Source organism: Carlito syrichta, unplaced genomic scaffold (assembly GCF_000164805.1).
Source record: "Carlito syrichta isolate Samal-C Ts95f unplaced genomic scaffold, Tarsius_syrichta-2.0.1 Scaffold93688, whole genome shotgun sequence".
Lineage (NCBI taxonomy): Eukaryota > Metazoa > Chordata > Mammalia > Primates > Tarsiidae > Carlito > Carlito syrichta.
In genome coordinates this window covers 983,185-1,005,132 of record NW_007037784.1, presented here as the reverse complement: position 1 = coordinate 1,005,132, position 21,948 = coordinate 983,185, and the positions used below count along the sequence as shown (strand labels likewise).

The 21,948-nt window shown below is 44.8% G+C and overlaps 1 protein-coding gene across 1 annotated transcript in view; it reads left to right on the top strand.

Annotated features, from left to right (window-relative positions):
• The window catches only part of DOCK2 (dedicator of cytokinesis 2), a 105,451-nt gene that overhangs the window by 44,504 nt on the left and 38,999 nt on the right, over window positions 1-21,948 (top strand). Inside the window, exons 7-12 of the mRNA XM_008061153.1 lie at window positions 2-87; window positions 8,559-8,715; window positions 11,076-11,116; window positions 15,647-15,737; window positions 16,829-16,948; window positions 21,581-21,670. Of these exons, the coding sequence (XP_008059344.1) occupies window positions 2-87; window positions 8,559-8,715; window positions 11,076-11,116; window positions 15,647-15,737; window positions 16,829-16,948; window positions 21,581-21,670 (585 nt within the window). The remainder of the gene's footprint in view (window position 1; window positions 88-8,558; window positions 8,716-11,075; window positions 11,117-15,646; window positions 15,738-16,828; window positions 16,949-21,580; window positions 21,671-21,948) is intronic.

Genomic DNA, 21,948 nt, shown 5'->3' with positions numbered 1-21,948 from the left:
GTTTGAAAACGAAATCATCCTGAAGCTGGACCACGAGGTGGAAGGGGGCCGCGGGGATGAGCAGTACATGCAGCTGCTGGAATCCATGTAAGTTCAGCACCTGTGAGCCAGAAGAGACTGCGACAGTCCCCTGAGGCGAGGGGTTCTGGACTCCGGGGGTTTCCGAGTGACTCCATCCTCCCCTGGAAATCAATTCAGAGGCTCGTGGGTATTGGGAACACTCAATTTTTGGAAGAAATCTCACATTTCTCTCTGGAGTGGCCATTTCTTTGGAATTGATGGAATGAACCAGATAAAAAAGAATCTTTGCTTTGCTGGGAAGAAGAAAATAATCTACCAAAATGTCTGCTTTTATTACGCCTTAAGTGTGGAGTAATGGTTGCTCTTTTCCCCTTTTTTCTTTTTAAATTTGTGGCATATATTGATCGTGACCTATGTTTACTGAGCACAAACAGCCACCTAGCAGGACACTGTGTAACGTGCTATGTGATACCTCCTTTAATCACACTGATTCTCTTTGATGCCCATTTCACAGAGGTGAGGCCTGAGGCTCAGGGGAGGAAGCATATTGCCCAGGGAAACTAGGACAAGCTGAGATCCAAGGCTGACTCTGCCTGACTTCAGCCCCCAGGCAGGGGGTGGGCGGTGGACAGTGCATAGTGCCCAAGCCCACTGAATTGGAGTCAGGATATTGTTTGAATGGCTTTATTGAGATGTCATTCACATACTATACAACTTACCCAAAGTATATGATTCATTGACTTTTAAGCTCTCCACAGAGCTGTGCAATCATCACCACAATCCGTTTTATTCCATTTTCATTGTCCCCCAAAAAGAAACCTTGTACTCCTTAGTCACCCCCCAACACATACACGCTCCTCCATCTCCCCAGCCCTAGGCCACCATTACTCTACTTTCTTCTCCGTGAACTTGCCTGTTTTGGACGTTTCATATACTTGGAATCATACGATATATGGCCCTTGTGGCTAACTTCTTTTACATAGCGTAGTTCTTTCAAGGATATAGCATAACGTAGTTCTTTCAAGGTTATAGCATGAATCAGTACTTAATTTCTTTTTATTGCCAAATATTATTGTACTGTATGGATGTACCCCATTTTTTTTATTTTGAAGCAACCAGTTTCTTATATATTCTTTTTTCCTATTTTTTTTTTTTTTTTTTTTTTTTTAGATTCAGCGGGTGCAATGTGTATGCTTGTTGCATAGACATATTGTGTTCTGGTGGGGATTTATTCGCCCGATAGTGAACATTGTAGTGAATAGGTAATTTCTGGACCCTAAGTACCCCCCTGCCTCCCTTCTTATTGGTGTCCCTGGTGTCTATTATTTCCATCTTTGTGGCTATTTAGCTCCTGCTTGTAAGTAAGAACATGCAGTGTTTGTTTTTCTGTTTCTGAGTAAGTTCACGTAGGATGATGATCTCCAGGGCCATCGACTTTGTTGCAAAGGACATGATATCATTCTTTTCTATGATTGCATAGTATTCTGTGGTGTATAATACCACATTTTCATTATCCAATCAATTGTTGGTGGGCACATAGGTTGGCTCTGTTATTTTGCTATTGTAGGTTGGCTCTGTTATTTTGCTATTGTGAATAGCACTGCAGTGAACATACAAGTTCAGATATCTTTTTATTTTATTTTATTTTATTTTTTTATTTTTTTGAGTTGGAGTCTCACTCTGTTGCCCGGACTGGAGTGCAGTGGCCGCTCCCGGCCACCGCAGCCTCAACTTGCTGGGTTCCGGAGATCCTTCTGCCTCAGCCTTCCAAGTAGCTGGAACTACAGGCGCACGCCACCACGCCTGGCTAATTTTTTTTTTGATTTATTGTAGAGATGAGGTCTCACCAAGTTGCCCAGGCGGATCTCGAATCCGCGGGCTTAGGCAATCCACTCACCTCAGCCTCCCAAGGCACGGGATTACAGGCTGAGCCACCGAGCTTGGCTCTAGTATCTGTTTAAAATATTGATTTATTTTCCTTTGGATAGATCCCTAGTAGTGGGATTGCTGTGTCAAATGGTAATTCAATTTTTAGTTCTTTGAGAAATCTCCATATTGTTTTCCACAGAGGATGAACTAGTTTACAATCCCACCAACAGTGGATGAGCGTTCCCTTTTCTCTGAAACTTCACCAACACCTGTTGTTCTTTGACTTTCTAAGAATAGCCATTCTGACTGGTGTGAAGTGATATCTCATTGTGGTTTTAATTTGCATTTCTCTGATGACTAGAGATGTTGAGCATTTTTCATATTTTGTTGGCCACTTTTGTGTCTTCTTTTAAGAAGTGTCTATTCATCTCCTCCTTTGCCCACTTTTTGATGGGGTATTTGTTTTTTCATGTTGAGTTTGAGTTCCTTGTAGATGCTGGTTATTAGCCCTTGGAGGTGTAATTTGCAAATATTTTCTCCCATTCAGTAGGTTTTCTGTTCACTCTGTTGAATTTTGCTGTGCAGAACATCAGTTGAGGGGTGTTTAGACTGTTTTCATGCTTTGACTATTGGGATTGATTCTGCTATGAGAATGCATGCGTGGGTTTTTGTGTGGACGTATGTTTACAGTTCTCTTGGGTGAAGACCTAGAAGTGGATCTGCTGGGCCATGTGGTGCTTCTGTATTTAACCTTTTGAGGACACATCCAGACTATTTTCTAAAGGGATGCACCATATACATTCCCACCAGCAGTGTACGTGGGCTCCAATTTCTCCACATCCTTGCTAACATCTGTTCATATCAATCTTATTGATTCTAGACATCCTAGGGTGAAATTATATTTCCTTGTGGTTTTGAATCGCATTTCTCTGATGACTAATGATCTTCACCGTCTTTCCATGTGCTTATTGGTTATTTGTGTATCTTTGGAGAAAGACATTGGGGTTTGATTCCACCGCTTAGCAGCTGTAGGACTTTGAGCAAATCACACATCTCTGGCCTCAGTGTCCCCCTTTCTAAAATGGGAATAATAAGCTGTTGTGGTTATTCTGAGGACTTGATAATTATGAGGCATCTGGCACACAGCAGGTAAATACTTAATAAATATGCTTTAGTTCCCCGGCCTGACTCCCAGTTTCTGTCTTTGATTGCTTGGTAATTGTCCCTTCCCCCGTGGGGCCATCTCCAAGGCTTAGGAATGGGGCCCAGACTTCCCAAATCCCCCTCCTAACTGTATATGTTCTGATTTGTATGATTCTCTGATATTACTCTGGCTCTAGATTCTTTCCTCAATCCCTTTTGAATATTTTAACTTTAATGACAAAAGCAAATGGAAGGCCTTGCTCTGACCCCCGTAATGACCTTTTGATCCCGCCCAGCCATACAGAGCCCAGCGGGCAGGATGGAGCCCTGGGCAGTGCCATCTCAGCTGGCCCCTGCCCCTTCCTATCACTGTGCATGGCCCTGACTCAACACCTAGAATGCAAATGCTGTTTGGTGGGAGGAGAAACCCACCATCTAACCCTCAGATGGATTTCAAGACTGATTGCCCAGAGGGGAAAAAACATTTGGTCTGAGTCAGTGTTTATCTTAAAGTTCTAAACAGGAAAATCTAAATATTGACCAGAAGTGAAACCCTGTACGATGCTGGCAATTTCCATTTTTTATAAGCGGGTGGGACGCTGCAGCAGTCTTCAGATGATCAGCAGGGTTTTCAAATCCTTCCTGAATGATTATTTATAAAAGGAGTCCTTAGAGGTCGCGGAAATTAAAGACAGCTCATTATTTCTCTCCTGAGATAGAATGTGAATGATTTTCACGAAAAACTAATCAAGCCCAACCCAGGGAATCAGGGCCCCATTTGAAATCCAAGGAATCCCAGTTCCTGTTCCTTTCTTTCACCTTTCTGAGCCTCAGTTTCCCTATCTGCAAATTGGGGATAAAAATATTATCCAGCCCTCAGAGTTTTTGTTGGGATTAAATAAGAAGAATCATGTAAAGTGCTTAGCACAGTTTCTGATACTGAGTAGGTAGACTAGAAATATTAGCTATCACTAGAACAGACTGAGTATCCCTTATCTTATGCTTGGGAGCAGAAGGATTTTGGATTTTTGTCTAATTTTGGAATAACTTGTATTATGGTTACTAGTTGAGCATTACTAATCCAAAAAATCCCAAATCCAAATGTTCCAATGAACACTTCCTCTGAGCATCATGTTTTGGATTTTGAAGCATTTTGGGTTTTCGGATTGGGGTATTCAGCTTGTATTCTTATTTTCCAGGTGGCTAGCAATGTAGTCATTTGAAGCCATGAGCCTACCCATCTTTTTCCTCCAGGCTAGTCATCTCAGTTCCCCCAGCTCCTCATTTGGGGCCTCCATGGACTTAGGGCCCCCACTGAAGCACTCCTGTGAGTGTATGTCTTGGTTATTGGATGGTGTCTTGGCGAATAGAACAGAGCTTCCCTCCCTGTGGCAGCTGCAGCCTTGCATCAGGGAGCAAGGCCAAGGGCATGGAGAGGGACTGAATTTCAGTCCTCATGTGCCCCTGTACAGTGCACGAGCTGTGCAACCTTACACAGTGTCCCAGTTCTCCCTGTTTTCAGAGCTCTCCTTGGAGCACATTGTCATTAAGCTATACATGTCTTAAAGTGTAAGTCTCCCATTAAATGGAATAATGAGATCACCCCTACCTTCCTGTATTCAATATTTCTAGAAGCAGTGACAGAACTAGAAGGCTAAAGGAGCATAAGTTCTGAGACAGAACATGAGTTCTGAGGCCTGGATCCTACCCAAACCAGTTCAGTACCTGGAAGAGGGCCTGACACACTCCATACATAGTTTTAACAGGAATAGATAGAAGTTCATCAGCTCTGAGAGGGTAAGGGCCAGGTCTACCTTTCTTTGACGGCCTCCCATGTTGAATGCAGATGAGTTCCAGGAAGGTGTGCACCTCCTCTGGTCCTCCCCGGGTAGGAGCAGAAACAGAGTGGCAGGGGTCTGCCAACCGCCGCTCCCCACTACACTGAGCATCTTCCCATAATTCTCACAGCTCATCTTCATTGCCACTTATACTCCATCAGAGGAGTTCAAAGGAAGAACAGCTGTGTGACCTTGACAGGTCCAGCATTAGAACCCAACCCCATGGGCCTCGTGCCTCGTTTATAAATTGGGATTATAGTAACGCCTACTTTAAGGAGAGTTTTTATGAGTATTATTCAAGATAACTAATTAAGCATACTTAGCACAGGGTCTGGAACACAAGAAGTACTCGATTAATGGTAGCATCATGATATATTATGGCTAATTTTTATCTCTGTCTCTGTTCCCCCTGCTAGACTGTGATCTTCTGTGTCTTAACAATCTCTGAATCCCTAGTTTCTAGAACAGCGTGCCTTGAGGATGGATGGATGGGTGATTTCTAACCAACTTTTCCACCCTTTTTGCCAATCCTAGACAGTGAGCAGTTTTCATGCTATTTGCTAAAGAATAGAGAAAGTAAGAAAGCCAAGACCTAATCCTTCTAAACCCTGGTTTCTCAAAGTGTGGTTCATGGACCAGCAGCATTTACCTGAGAGCTTGTTAGCAGGGCAGACCTCAGGCTGCAGCCCAGATGTGACGGATCAGAATTTGTTAACACCATACCCATGACGTCCCTGCACATGGGAGTTTGCAGAGCACTGGACAAAATCAATAGTTCTCCACGTTGGCTTCAAGTTGGAATCTCCTGGAGAACATAAAACAAAAAGTACTCCTGCCAACTCAGTGTGGGCATGGGGCTTTGTCAGAGCACCCCTGGTGACTCTGTGTGGCCAGGGTTGAGAATCTCAGGCCCTGAGAACCTCAGACACTGAGAACCTCAGGCACTGAGATGTCTTCTGTCCTGGGAGGCTGTCAGGAATCACACAGCAAACACTGGGAATAAGTTCCACTGCATTGTCATGAGAGAGGGTTGCAGGGCTGGAAGTCACTGTTCCAGAATGAGACAGACACAACTATGGCTGAGACAGACAGGGCCGTTGGCACCTCCCGAGAGCCAGGGAACACGTGCATCTCCCAGGGCAAAGATGGATCTGCCATATCACAGTCACAGTCTGAGCCATCACCTCCTTGCAGCCTGGCTTGGCTTCTGGGAGGAAATGAGCCTCGGAGTCCTTGCTTTTGTCACCTTTACCCTCCTAAGAACTCTTGGGACTTACACTGCCATGGGGAGAGGATCCAGAGACTAATTATGCAGCCCAGGTAGCACTTGTCTACAGCAATGACTGATAACATGCCTGATAACATGCAGCAGGGTTTCTCTGCAAGATACTATCTACCCCAGATTGAGCAATGTTTGACTTGATTCCCAAGGTCTCCACTTAAGCTTACTCCCAGAGTGATCGTGGGAAGAGCCTTTAACCTTTCTCAGCCTTGATTTTTTCATCTGTAAAATGGGAGGAATAATTTTCACTTATCAGAATTACTGTGAGGATTCCTTAAGAAAAGTGATTACTACAGTATCTGGTGCAGAATAAGGAATTAATAAGAAGCCACTACTCAAAAGTTTATACCATCTGTCTCTCCCTACCTAACCTGTGGCTTGCCTGACGGTAGCCAATGGTTCTTTTTATGTTGATATCTTTCTTGCCAGCACACAATCCAAGAATAGTACCTAGCAATTAATAGATGCTTAAGGAATGTGACATGTTTTATTCTTGTTTTAAAAATCTAGAATATGAATATTACAACAAACATAACTTTAAAAAATAATATATACATATTTAAAAAGAAAAAAAAGAAGACTTTCTTCCTCTGTTCTCCTACCTAGTGCCTTGTCAGAACTACCGCTAAAAGTTAGGTATTTATCCTTCCTGGAACACTTATAAACACACAGAGACACATAATGCCCACATGCACTTATGAAGGGGGACCCAAGAAACCCCCAGAATTTATTCATAAAATATTGCATATGCATTCTTACATGTTTAAACGTCAGTCACCTTCAAGGTACTGTCCGTTTGATGCAATACACCTATCAAGATGCTTTTTCCACTGCTCAAAACAGTTTTGAGCTCGTCAATTTTGCTGCCTTTTAGTACTTCTGCCGTTTTTGTTTCACCTCTTCCACATCAGCAATACATTTTCCTTGGAGGACTTTTTTCATCCAAGGAAACAAAAAAAAGTTGCTCAGGGTGAGATGGGGTGAATAGGGAGGGTGGAGCACAGGGGTCATGTTGTTTTTGGTCAAAAACTGCTGAACACTCAGCACAGCGTGGCCAGGTGTGTTGTCATGGAGGAAGAACCAGTCACCTGTTTGCTACCACTCAGGATGTTTCTTCTGCAAATCATGACACAACCTTCTCAAAACTGGTATCCTACTGACAATGGGTCCCTAGAACACTGACCTAGTGGGAAGCCTGCTTACTTACAAGTGGCCCACCCTCCAAAAGATAATTCTGGGTTTTTTGGGGGGGGTGGTCCTCCCTCATACATGCAGTGTTTGGTGGTTGAGACATGGATGCTGGAGCCAAACTATTGATACTACAAACTGTGTGACCTTGGACAAGTTAGGTGACCTCCGTGCCTTAGTTTCCCCATCTTCAAAAGTCCCATCTCATAAGACTATGACAGGAGATTAAATGAGTAAATACTTGTAAGATGCTTAGAACATCTAGGACGTGATAAGCTCAATGTCAGTTGGTAAATAAAAATAATGTTCTGAAAATTTACTTTTCTCATTTAACTATTTCATAGAACTTTTCATGCCCAAACATATTGCTCTCCCTAATATTTGTATCGGCTTTGTAGTATTACATTTGGTGAATATAGCTTAATTTATTTGACCATTTCCCAATTGATGAATATTTAAGATGGAACTATCTATTTCACCATTAGACACAATTTATTAGTATTATAAATATCATTGCACACTTCTGGGAATATTTCTGTAAAACAGATTCCCAGAAATAGAGTTGTTGGGTCACAGGATATATGCATTTATTTATTCTTTATTTCAGTAGCTCTAGGGGGTACAAATAGTTTTTGGTTATGTGGTTGCATTGTGTGGTGGCAAAGAAATCTGGTCTGTGAGTGTACCCACCACTCCCACCTGTGCACATTGTACCAGGATATGCGCATTTAAAAACTTTATAGACATTGTGAAAAATGTTTCCCAGATAAGTTGTGCTGATTTACTCTCAATGTGGGTATGTAAAAGTGACTATTTGCCCATACCACTGCTTACACTTGGAAGTTATCTTATTTTTATTTTTTCCTATTCCTATGCTAATAAAAAGTGAATACTTGCTACATGCTATGGATAAATACACGTATAAAAGAACAAAATAAGCCAAGTCATGAACAAGGGGAACTTGGATTCACTGACTCTTTGCCCCTGCTTCCCCCCGCTCCCCACCCTCCATCCCCTCACCTGCTCTACCACCCCGCACAGTCTTTCCCCCAGCCCTGAGCTCACCACCCTCTCCTTCCATCCCATCCCCTCATGCCCCGCACCCCAGCACAGTCCCCCCCACCCCCAGCCCTGAGCTCACTGCCCTTTCTCCCTGCCCCATCTCCCCCTCCCCTCAACTCCACCCCCAGCTCACCACCCTTTCCTCCCACTCACAGCCTGATGGAGTGTGCTGCCGAGCACCCAACCATCGCCAAGTCAGTAGAGAACTTCGTGAACCTGGTTAAAGGCCTCCTGGAAAAGCTGCTGGATTACCGGGGCGTGATGACAGACGAGAGCAAAGACAACCGCATGAGCTGCACTGTGAACCTGCTGGTGAGGGCTCGCGGGTCCCCCACTGTCCTAGTCAGGCATGAGTCCTAGGGCAGGCTTAGCTTGGGTCTCACGATTCTTTTTGGTAGGGAAGCGGTGCTATGGGCTTTGGAAGTCAGATAAACGTAAGTTGAATCCCTGCTCTGTCATCTAACAACTCTGTGTCCGGAGACCATCAGTTCACCTTTCTGTGCTTCAGTCTCCCCATATATAAATTGGATTAATGAGCATTCCCTTTAGCACTTAACCACGTCACATAGAAGGAAGATGACCGTATAGCCTGGTTAAGAGGTGGAGCTTTGGAGTTGCACAGCCCATGAGTTTCTCATAATGAGCAGGATAAACAACTCAAGCGAACGCTCTCCATTCTTAGTTTGCTTATCTGCTACATGGGAAAAAAAAATAGTTCCTATTTCGGTAGGTTGTGTAATCCTGGCCCATGGTTAAATGCTCAGCATGCGTTAGTTTCCTTCTCCTTATAGAATGGAGTAACATGAATAACTGGAATTACTACTGCTATGGGCCAGGTTAACCAGAGCAGCTTATCCTAAGCTCATGTTCTTAATCACTGTATTCCACTAGCTCCCATGTCCTGGCTCCCAAAACAGCCTCTCGTGTGCTCTGTGTTCAGTCAAGAGACAGATGGCAGCAACCAGAATGCTTCCTGCCCACCTGCCAGCCCACCTGAAAATGCTTTAAAAGAGTCAAGTTGACCCACAGGCCATGTGGCATCAATCATATCAACCCCTTGTCATTCCCAAGGCTCCAGAAATATAAGTCCTATCTCCATAGTTCTGTCGTTTGGCCTCATCTAGCCCTAACTGAACTCTTTTTAACAGCTTAGATATTGCCATTGATTTTCCAGAATGCTAAGGGGAGTTTAAAAATCCTGATTATAGCAGAAAGGAATTCATTGCTAATAACTCCACAAGGCCCAATTTACATAAAGAACAGGAAGAGGGCTTTTCCCAGAGTTTAGCAGCTTCTCTCTAAGGAAAGATAGAGTTGGTTGAAGAAACTGACCTTGGACCGTCAGACTAGCATCAGAGAGGAAACTGGGACAGACAGTTCCCCAAGCTGACAGCGTCTGCTAGTTTTTGGTGTGTGACTGAAACGTGATGTCAGGGAAGAGGGCAGGATGGTGGGAAGGAGGTCATGTCAGGAGAGCTGATGTGGAATATGATTTGCCGCCTACTGACTATGGGCCCTGGAACATGTCACTTTCCCTCTCTGAACCCCAGATACAGGTGGGTGCACTAGATTAAAAGAGGGTCTGCTCCTGGCATGGCTCTGAATCTGTAAGGACTTGTTTTAAAATGCCACAGGATTGGGATCTTTGAGAGTAAAATCCAGGGAAACTACTAGTCTAAACATCCCTGAGCTGAAGTTGGGACCCGGCTTCCTAGGTATTGCCAAGTTTATTTATTTATTTCTGTTTGTTTGTTTTTGTTTTTCAGAGACATAGTCTTGCTCTGTTGCCTAGGCTGGAGGGCAGTGGTGCAATCACAGCTCACTGCTGTCTTGAACTCTGGGCTCAAGTGATCCTCCCACCTCAGCCTCCCGAGTAACTGGGATTACAGGCATGATGCATGCTCAGATAATTTTTTAATTTATTTTTTGTAGAGACAGGGTCTGGCTATGTTGTCCAGGCTGGTCTCAAACTCGTGGGCTCAAGTACAACTCCTTCTTCAGCCTCCTAAGTTACTGGGACTACAGGCATGCACCACCATGCCAGCTAATTTTTAAATTTATTTTTTGTAGAAATGGGGTCTGGCTATGTTGTTCAGTCTGGTCTCAAACTCTTGGGCTCAAGCGATCCTTCCGCCTTGGCCTTCCAAATCACTCCTGGGATTACAGGCACAGCCACCATGCCTGGCTGGTGTCGCCAAATTTAAATGTTTTGACGTGGAATCCCATTATAACTCCTGCTAGCTTTGCCCTATCAGGAATTATGATCTAGTAACTAGGATGCTGTTACTCACTTTCCATCTCAGGTGCTTCCAGGTACGAGGCCTGAGCTTTGAAACATCAAGCTAGGCTGCCTTTCAATGTGTGCTTGGTCAAAGTTTACTGCCACCATCTTGACAGCCCACCTCTCAATGCAGCAGTTAACTGGACTTCAGCAACTGATACACAAGGCCAAGACACTTCCTCTGTCCTTTGTCGTCTAAGGCTTAGGAAGTGACTTTCAGGACAGAATTTTCCAATTAGGCTGTTTGATGCATCCAGAAAGAACATTTCTTTCTTCCATCTCAGGGTGCCCAGAGAATAAACAGCAATCTTCTCACCTTCATCACCACACCCTTGACCTGTGTGGCTTTGCAAAGAAAAACACTCATCACTGTTTTTCTTCCTCTTCCTAGAATTTCTACAAAGATAACAACAGGGAGGAGATGTACATAAGGTAAGATTTTTATTTTCTAAAACCCAGACCTGCTGTGTCACCCCCCACCCAATCCCCCAATATCCATCGATGGTTCCCTGCTACCTTCAGGATAAAATTTAAATTTCTCAGCCAGGTTCAGTGGCTCAGCCTGTAATCCCACGCCTTTGGGAGGCTGAGGTGAGTGGACCCACCTGGGCAACTTGGCGGGACCTCATCTCTACAATAAATCAAAATGAGCTGGGCGTGGTAGCGTGCACCTGTAGTTCCAGCTACTTGGAAGGCTGAGGTGGAAGGATCGCTGGAGCCCAGCAGTTTGAGGCTGCGGTGGCCAGGAACAGCCACTGCACTCCAGTCTGGGTGACAGAGTGAGACTCTAACTAAAAAAAAAAAAAAAAATTTACATTTCTCTTCTTGACACTTGGGCCCTCTGTGTTCTGATTCCTGTGAATTCTCCCAGACCCAACTCCTTTCATAAATCTATAATCAGCCCCATAAGTCTACTTAGAATTCTCTGACCTGCCATACTATCCTGCTGTAACCAAGATCATACTTTTCTTAAGAGTAAATATCTTGCAGGTTGAGCTGGTGGCTGTCATTGGCATTTGTTGCAGGGCTGGCTTATGACACCCTAGTACAGGCATGTAGGCGGACTGTGGGCTCGCCTTGTTTTGAAGGGGAAAAAATACCAAGATGCATGATGCCTGCTTCCTTGCAGACATTTAAAAGATATTTATTTGAATATATCATGAAGGGTTTTTTTAGAACATTAGCCTGGAGCAAAGAACTCCTTTGCCAAATTTTCTCAGAATCTCATATTTTTTTCTGCAAAGTTTTTTTTATTATTATTTTTACTCATTGCAAAAAATGTGTACTTATTACCAAAAAAGTCATAAAATGCAGACAAGCAACACAAAAAGTGAAACATATTTTCATAATTCCTATATATTTCCAGACCTTTTCATATATATATATTTAATTCTATGCATGCATATTTTTCAAAAATGGAATTATATCACTCATAATTTATTCTTTGCTTTTTTTATTTGACAAGAATTTCGTGTCAATATCAGTTTTAATGAAACTATAAAATATCTTTTCCAGAATATACCATAATTTATATAGCCAAGCCTATGTTGTTGAACATTTAGGTTGTTTTCAACTCTTTTCTATAATAAATAGCACAATGACAAAATTCTTGGATATATACCTGTGCACAAATCCTTATGAGGCTAAGGCTCCTGAAACAGAATCAACCAGAAGGTTAAGGAGCAAGGCATTTATAAGGCTTTTGGCATATTCTGTCAAAGGGTAGAGACTTCAAGTCTAAACTCATTCTGCTATTACTGAATATATTTTTAGGTGTGTAGCTTAGCATTATTCCAGAAATAGGAATTATCATTTGGAAAAAAACAAACAAACAATCCCATACTTTGTCTTGAGCTTTGGGTATTTACAGCATCATTAGACATGCCTAATTTTAGCAGTGTAATGCTTTGGGGTCTAGACGACCTAGGGTCTTCACCCCATTTCTCTGTGACCCTAGATACATTACTCAGTCTCTCTGGGTTGAGGTTTCACTCTCTGTAGACTCTCTTCAGCCTACCTTCTGTTTTGAGGATTAAATGAGATATTATGGGCAGCGTGACTGGCACATGGTTCCCTCCCTCCATCCTCTTTTAATTCTTCCCATTTTAGAAACACAGATGGCAAATCCCAGACCTCCGCAAGCTTTGGAGTTTGGAAGCCTGTAGTAATCTAGGAAAACCATATTTGCCTAAACCAGACGGCAAACAGAGGATATAGTCTGAAAATCTGTTCTCGTTGGCAGGCAGAGTATTTCAAAACATCTTTTAATTGGTTGCCAAAACTTAAAAATCTGGGGACTTTACATATAAATCAAAATGTCTTCTTCTGAAAACCTCAGATGGTGTGACAACACTGGGCTCTCATCCTGTTCTGACAATCATCACCTGAGCTGGCTGGTGGCAGCTGGAGCTCTGTAGTCGTGACACCACCTCTGTTCCTGATTGTACTTCAACCATCCACCTCCCGCTAGCTTCTGGCACCTGGAAGGGTTTGCATTTGGTGTCCCTGGCTGAGCTCATTCTGGTGTCTTCTGTTGGGCTCCATAGTAGATCACCACACCCTCGAGTTAAAAAAGAAGAGGAGGGGGTGCCTTGGCCCATGAAAAAGTTGAAAGTAGCAGGGGACCAGGTGCGGTGGCTCACGCCTATAATCCCACTTTGGGAGACCAAGGCAGGATGACTGCTTGAGCCCAGGAGTTTGAGACCAGCCTGGGCAACATAGCAAGACCTTGTTTCTAAAATAATAATAATAATCATAAAAGTAAGAACATAGCAGGGAAGATCTCCCCTGGGCTGCTGTTTTTGGGACTCAGCCATCTAGGGTTCTAGGAAAGAAGGATGGGCAGGAGGTAAGGCAGGATTAAGCCACATGTGTACGCAAGGGTGTTGCTAAACTCCAGACTCTCCACATGGAGGCCGTGTGCAACCTCACTGTTGACTCTGATCAGCAGAACATTAGAGAGAGGAGAGTGGAAAGGCCAGGCCTGTGGAAGCAGAACTAACTGGGCTGAAAGTCTACTTCTACCTATTTCTGGTTCTGTCTACCTTAACTCCGATCTCTGTTTTCTCATCTTAAAAGCATTGTTGGAAGGATGAGTTCACAAAATACATGGTATAATAACAAAGCACCCATTGGTTGAATGAATGAATGAATGAATGAGTCCTTCTGCTTGGGATGCTCCCCCTACTCATCCCCTTCCCCTTCCTAGCTCAACTGTCATGCTGTGGAAACCTTTCTCGAAATCCTTCCTTTCCCCACCTGAATAAATTCTGCTCTGCTAGTACCCTGGTCCTCTCCTTCACAATATGTAACACAGCTGTGGTTTTGCAGTGCTTTATTTGATGATTTGATTCACATCTGTCTCTTCTTCTAGACTCTAAATTCCAAACCCTGAGAATGGTGTCTGTTTTTGCCACCCTTTATTTATCTCTAAGTCCTGGTACAGCCTGGATGCCCAGTACAGCTTTGCTGAATGAACAAGTGAATCAGCAAACAGTTACTAGGATGTCCTGGACACTTAGACGTCCAGGTACCAAATAACCACGAGATGACCTTTCTTCCCTTCTGACTCATTGACAGTCCCTTCCCTGAGTTCAGGCAGCCAGGGACACCAAACACTAGCTCCTCCTTTGGTAAAACCTTTCTTCTTACAGGAACCAAGGTCTGGGCATTGAGACTGGCATTGAGTGCACGTGTCTGAGAAGTCCTGTATTCCCTGGGGAGACAGTGAGTCAGGGTGGAATGCCGGCACCGTGGAGGACAATGCCTCCCCTCTCAGAGAAAGAGTCAGCATCTTCCCTTCACCACATTACCAAGAGCTGGGTTTAAGTAAAATACTCCTAATGAAATGCAAGTCGCCAAAGCAGCGGTTCACTGACTCTGGATTCTGTTTCCCACAGTGGCAAGAGTGAGTGTTTTGCAGAAGAATCTAGTTCACAATGATAATAGGCAACAGCTGTCGTTGCTCAGTGCCAGCCACAGTTAATCACTTTCAGCACACACTCATGTTTCTTAGTAGCAGCACTAGCTGTTACTCACTAGGCTTTTTGTATGTTGCCCATAGTCTGCTTGGCCCTTTATATGTCAAGTAACTTTATAGGCAAGTTTTGTGAAGGTTGCCATTTTACAGATGGGCAAACTAAGGCACAGAGAAGTTAATTCACTGCCCCTTATTACCTATTATGGATCAGTTATCTAAGAATTTACCAAAGCACCATTTCTTTGTTCCTGTTCCAGTCCTCAATACCCCTCAACTCTATCATCATCAAGGATTCATAAGTAGAGTGTCACTTTGCACAGGAACAGGAAGTTAGAATGTGATTGTAGTTGAACAGCTGATCTTCCTACTGACACACAGCTCAAGGCCTCCATAGGAACAACCATCCTACAGCCCCCTCATCTATTTCCTTTTATTACCAGAAACTATACTTTCTTTACACCCAGAGAATGCTGAACAGAGGACAGGGGCTGCCTCTGCAGTTATTGTGGCTTGTTTATCCTTCTAGAGTTACACAGCAATGAAGAATGGAGCCACAGTCCAGCACTTCCATCTTTGAGCACATGACTTCCAATACATTGTCTCTCCTTCCTTTGTTTCTCTTACTTGTCATATTGTGTTGGCTGGACTCTTCAGTATCAAGGTGCATACTGGCTGGATGGCAGGCACCTCACTTTTCCAGGTCATGGTTTTCCCACCTGAAAATGGAAATCCCCCATGGACGCATCCCACAGGGTTGTCGTGAGGATTCAATAATCCAAGGCATTTAAAATACTCAGCATAGGACCCAGCATGCACTAAGTGCCCAACACTGGCTACCACCATCACCGTGCAGAGGGCTGGATGTCTAGGGTGGAGGACTTCCTTGTGACCTGGAGAGGTGCCCGGTCATTCTCTCTGGCCTCAACCATGCCTACCAGATGCCTCCTTATCACCAAATGCTCAGCACATTTCTTCCCAAACAGATACCTGTATAAACTTCGTGACCTTCACTTGGACTGTGACAATTACACAGAGGCCGCGTACACCCTGCTGCTGCACACCTGGCTCCTCAAGGTACTATCCCTCTGGTTGAAAGGGATTCATACCAGGATCCTCACATTGCCCTCAAGAAGTTGAAGAGTTAACAAAAAAAGAAGAAGAAGGGCAACAGAATAAGCCAAATAAATTTTGTTTTTCTCTGTGTCCCCAAACTCTTGACATGGCAGGATACTTTCCTACCTTACCGGATCACAATCACTTTTGGGAAACCTTTACATTTAGCAACAAGAGTGACCCCACCCCCAGGATATGTTGTGCAGTTTTATAAAATATCCAGACTCTTATCAACTATAAATCATTAGCATGTCCACTAAGCTGTGTTCTTTCTGTTGAAAACTTTGCTGAAGCTAGACAAAATTAAAATGATTTCTTTTGGCTCTTGAAGAACTAGGAGCATATCTCAGAGGGTTTGTAAATACCTACAAACCACACATGGGGAACCAGCGGAGAGTCAAATACAAGAAGTCCCCCACATATGAACCTTCAAGTTAAGAACTTGAATAGTGTGCACTTGTGTTTCTCTATGTGCTATTTCTCTACACTAGGTGTTGGCACAGCCTGTTAAATATATACAGTACTATATAGCTGATTGTGTTAGTTGGGTACCTAGGCTAACTTTGTTGGACTTAAAACAAATTGGACTTACAAACACACTCTTGGACTGGAACTCGTTAGTATGTTGGGGACTTCCTGTAGGTGCAACTCAACCAAAATCAAGAGACACCTCACAGGTGAAAATTTCAGACCAGCATCTCCCTGACAGACCACCAGTACCTAGGGTGGCGGGGAAGCCAGTGGAGGGTGTTTGCAGGGTTTCATCTCCCTCTTGGTCAGTAAGGTTCTGATATCTTAGGTTTCCTTGTTTGTCTGTTTTGGTACATCAGTGCTTCCTGAAGGGCAATCCTCTAAAGTCCCGGATACTCATGCCCTAAAGGGGCAATCTCCCTAGTGGTACCCCAAGTTTCCAGAATCTGCTGAATTATGGAGAGGTGGAGAGAATGAAAGGACAGGGCCTGGGGAGGGCAGTTTCAACCTTTCATCCTGGGAGTACACGAACCCTCAGCAGCCGCTGGTCCTGTTTGACCTCCTGTGTCCTCTCTTGGCAGTGGTCCGATGAGCAGTGCACGTTGCAGGTAATGCAGACGGGCCCACAGCACCCCCAGACCCATCGGCAGCTGAAGGAGGCACTCTATGAGACCATCATAGGCTACTTTGACAAAGGAAAGGTAATTTGTCCCTGCCCCTTCACTCTGTGTGGAGACCCCGGCCACTGGAAGGACAGTTTTCTTTTATACCCTGCATCCAATCCATCCTTAACTCTGGCCAGCTGTCCCTCCACATCCTCAATCTGCTCATGTCCCTCCATCTCCATTCCTTCCATCTCCATTTAAGGCATCATTGGGCCTCAGAAACCGATACCCCAAGATATGGCATTTTGGTATGCTGAACTGAAGAAGTCACGGGTCCCTCTGACTCCCCTTTCTCCCCTGCCCCCACTAACTATCCCCAAAGAAGCTGGTTCCCCTCCCTTTATCTGACTGTCTATTGCAGGAAAGGAGAGGAAGAATGTAACCACACCCAGCCCAACCATTTTACAAAATAATGCCTGACTCTCAGGTTCATCCAACTTCTCAAGAGCATTTACAAATCCAGCTCTGATCCCCCATCCATTCATTCTCCCAAGTGTCTCTTCATTTTCCCCTAGTCATTTTTTCCTGATCAGCAGTAATCATTTGTTGGCCCACAACAGCATTCCTCTTCTCCCCGTCCCATAACCTGTTTTGCTGGGATCCAAGCCCCATTCTTTCTGTAACTTCAAGATGGTATTTAAGCTTCTATAATTCATTGGGAAGTCAGGTCTTCATTCTGAAGACTCCTGTGTATACACATGAAATAAATTTGTATGCCTTTCCTTCCGTTGATAATCTGTATACAGCCAGTGATCTTTCAGTGAACCTTTAGTGGGCAATGGCCATGGCCCCCACAGCCAACATGGCTCCTGTGCCTCTGTGATGGACCCTAAGCAGTTTCCCTGCTTCCTTGACTGTCTCTGACAAATCTTCCTCCATAGAGGAAACAGGGCAATTATAAAACCCAGATGGGGTCATGCCATCCCCCTGCTTAGAATCATCTCAATGGTTCCCATATTCTACATAGAGTAAATTACACAATCTTTCTTATGGCCCGTAAGGCCTCACATGAGCTATGCCCTCACTATCTCTCGCGTTCCATCCCTGCCAGGGTCCCTCTTGCTCACGTGCAATATGCCAAGCTCTTTTCAACCTCAGGGCCTTTGCACCTGCTTTTCTCAGTTTGAAGCGTTCCTCATCCATAGCTTTTCATAGGACAGCTGGGCTTTTCTCACTGCTGGGTCTTCACTTGGATGTCACATCCTAAGGCGACTTTCCCTGACCGCCACCCGACAAAGCAGCACCACCCTGCCCCGAGCACTGTCATTATGAGACATCATCTTTTAAATGTATTATTACTTGTTTATTGTCTGGCTTTCCACTTTAGAATGCCATGAGGGCTAAGACTTGTCTAGTCCACTAGTCCACTGCTGAATGCACATTGACTAGAACAGAGCCTGGCTCTCAGGGCCCAATGAATGGATAACTGCATGGTGGTGCATCATTGACCTTTAGACAGCAAGGAAACTTGGTTGGGTTTGGTCAGGAGATAGGCCAGACTGGCTGCTGCCCAGCCCCAGCCTCCGATAGAACTTCAGGAAGCACGAACCCAAATGATGCCATTCATCTGACAGGAAGTACGGCCTGGTGGCCACAGGCTCAGGCCTGGGTTTCAGTCCTTGTCCTTCTTCTGTCTACATGTCCTTTGACCTCAGAGACCCCCTTTCCCCACCTATAACAGTGAAATGCAAATAATTCCTCTTTCTAGTTGTACTGTGAAATTATAGGAGAAAACGTACGCAGAGCACTGGCATAGAGCCTGGCACTTAGTAAGGCCTTGTTAAATATTTTTGTTTGTTTGTTTTTTAGATTGAAAAATGTAGTTTATTTAGAAAGGAAATTAGAAAGAGATTGAGAGAAAGAGAGAGGATATTCACCTCCCCAAGGTAGGGAGGGAGGCCAAAGCTAGGAAACGTGGTGGCCATAGCACAGAGTTTAACGAAGCAATGGCCAGACCTTGTTAAATGTTAATGAGTATCATGGTCACCTGACTCCACCACTTACCCCATCAGTCCTTTCTTGAGACCCCCAGCCAGCTTACCTACAGCCCTGCCTGTCCTCTGAATTGCAGGGCTCTGTACAGCTCATCAGGACATAATTTCACACCTGATTTTGTTCTGTCCTGTCACAGCAATTCATTACATCCATCTTAGTCTGATCTCTCCACCTCCCTGAAAGGATAAAATGAGGTAATGTCTGTAGAAGGACTGATAACTTCCCCAGAGTCTAGTAGTTGGAGAACAGTGCTTTTATAATTTACAATTCTAAGCCTCTTGAGGGCAGAGACTCTGCCGGCTTGTGAACCTGCTGCCTTGCTGGGCATTGTCAGAGTTTACTATTTTATTTTTTTTATTTTTTTGAGTCGGTGTCTCACTCTGTCACCTAGGCTGGAGTGCAGTGGCATGATCACAGCTCACTGCAGCCTCAACCTCCTGAGCTCAGGTGATCCTTTCACCTCAGCCTCCCAAGTAGCCGGGACTACAGGTGCATGCTACCATACCTGGCTAATTTTTAAATCTTTTTTGTAGAGATGAGGTCTCATTGTGTTGCACAGGCTGGTCTCGAACTCCTGGGCTCAAGGAATTCTCCCACCTCAGCCAGAGTGCTGGAATGACAAGTGTGAATTTCTGCGCCTGGTCCTATTTCTTTATCAGCTGTCTGGTTTGGTCACAGTGTGAACCCCAAAAGCAAATGTTGGGCTTTGTCCTCAGCAAGGTATTCAGTTCAACCCACTCTGCTGAGCAGAGAGGAACAAGTTGTAATCCCTAACTTCAAGGAGCTCCCCATCTAGTTGACGAAACAGACGTGCCAATAATGGTCTTCTCTGAATGTTGTCCTTTGGAGTTGTGCAATAATGGGAGAAAAGGCAAGAGGACAGGGAAGTGACAGAGTACTTTAGGAGAAAAGAGGAGGGAACAGATGAGTATGGCTCACCCTGAAAGCCACTACTGTGGAGGTTTCTAAAATGAAACCCCAAATCCTCAGCACCCTCTTCAGCTTTCCTTCCCCACACTTCCTCAGAGAAACTCATTGCTCCAGACACCTAAGATGGCTTTCCATTCCATGAATTCATCTTGTCGCACCTGATGGACTCCTCTGCATCCCTCAAAACCCAGCTCTCTCATCTATTGATACATATGTTTTACTCATTTAGGTTCCATAAGTGCAGAGAATGTTCTTATTCATCTTTATATCTGCTCCATCACTGCACACCACACCATGTCTAGAACCCAGCAGGTACTCAATAATGAATGTAGAGACTCAGAGAGAGCAGTGATTGTCAAGGATCTGGAAGGAAATCCCCTGCATATGACTTCCTGTCTCGCCCTTTCCCTGGCCTCTTAGTGCTCTTAACATATGGCAGGGCATTTCTTCTCCCTGTGCATAATATGGTGAGAAGCAGGCAATGCTCTCTATTTGAACCTGACAGTCTCCCTGGGCTAGCCCAAAGGACACCTATAACCTTCTAGATCAGGGCAAAGAGCAAGCCCAGTCCAGCCCAGCCATAGACTTGGTTCCTCTACACATAAAGCATCTTTATGCTACTTGCTAAGCTGTCTGTGGGTTTACAGCCACAGCTTCTCTGCTCAGCACTTGGTTTTATTTATTTTTATGCTTGGATGCAGAGAGAGCACTTTTGTTACAAAGCTCATTCTGCATTCTGGCAGCCTTACCCCTCTCCTCCTCCTGCCTCCCCCAGCTTCTTCATTTTCCAATTTAAACTGAAGGTGAAATGTGACGGGTCTCCCCCAAGACTGCTAGACCTCAGTCAGCCCTGCACCTCCCCCTGCTTCTCTGCAGGGGTTCCTGGCCCCCTTCGGTCTAAGACAGTGTGGGGAATCTGTGAGCATCTGGCCTAAGACAGAGAAGTATCCCCTATGTCCAGGGTTTGTTTTTTCAGATATTTTTCTTTTGAGATGGAGAAGACCTACCATAAAAAGTCTTCATTATTTGTTAATCCTTTTGTAACCCCCACATTCATCTCTATGCTACGCCCTGCCCCAAAACTCCTACCCACCAGATAACCCCATTCTGAAGTGACAGAATTGGCAGAGTGGAAGAATTCCAGACCTGGACATCAGGAGAACTGAGGTCTAGCCCCATCTTGATCCCTTGAAATTCTGACCTTGGGTCCATGGTCACTTCACTGTGAACCATTTCTCCTTAGAAAATGTGTCCAGCACCTCAGTAGGGAAGCTGAGGGAATCAGAGGTTTTATTCATTAACACATAGGAGGCAGAAAGTGGGAGGTAGGCCACGGAGACGCACACACTTGGGTCTGCATCCTGTCGCTGTTTTCTTTCGGGCATTTGACCCAGGGCAGCTGGCATTTGACACAGGGCTGGGTCTCTCTGAACCTCCATTTCTCACCTGGGAAATGAAGTTTTCAGTTACCTCTCAGAGTAGCTGTGAGGAACCAGAGAGCATGTAAATAAAGCATGTAGCCTCGTCAGTGCCATTACTTATCAAGAAACTAGGGTGGGAAGGCAGAGGAAGGTCATCCTCCCTGGGAAGCCCCTGGCTCCCTCTGTGTAGGGGATGAATCTGAGTCAGAGCAAGGTTTAAAGGCTCAGTCCCAGGAAGCACAGCCAGGCGGTCCCTTCCTTGGCAAGGGCTCTGCAAATCCTGGGGCACTTCCTCACCTCAGTCCCTGTGACCTTTCTGCAGATGTGGGAAGAGGCCATCAGTCTGTGCAAGGAGCTGGCGGAACAGTATGAGATGGAGATCTTTGACTATGAACTGCTCAGTCAGAACCTGGTAAGGTGTTCCCGGGAATGTGGATGCCCGGCATGCCAGGTGCTCAGGGCCTCGGCCCACCCCAGAACCTAGGGACAGGGGCTGGGGGCCAGGTGGGGAAACAGAAAAAGAATGGAACCAGGGCCTGAGCATGACTGTGCCGAGTGCTTCCCTTGAGTTGGGAATGTTTCCAAAGAGAGGCATTGTGGGAAACTCATCAGCCACTGTTCCTAGGATGGAGCATTGAGTACCTGCATGGCACTGGGACTGTTGCCGCCACACCCCCAATAAACACTGTG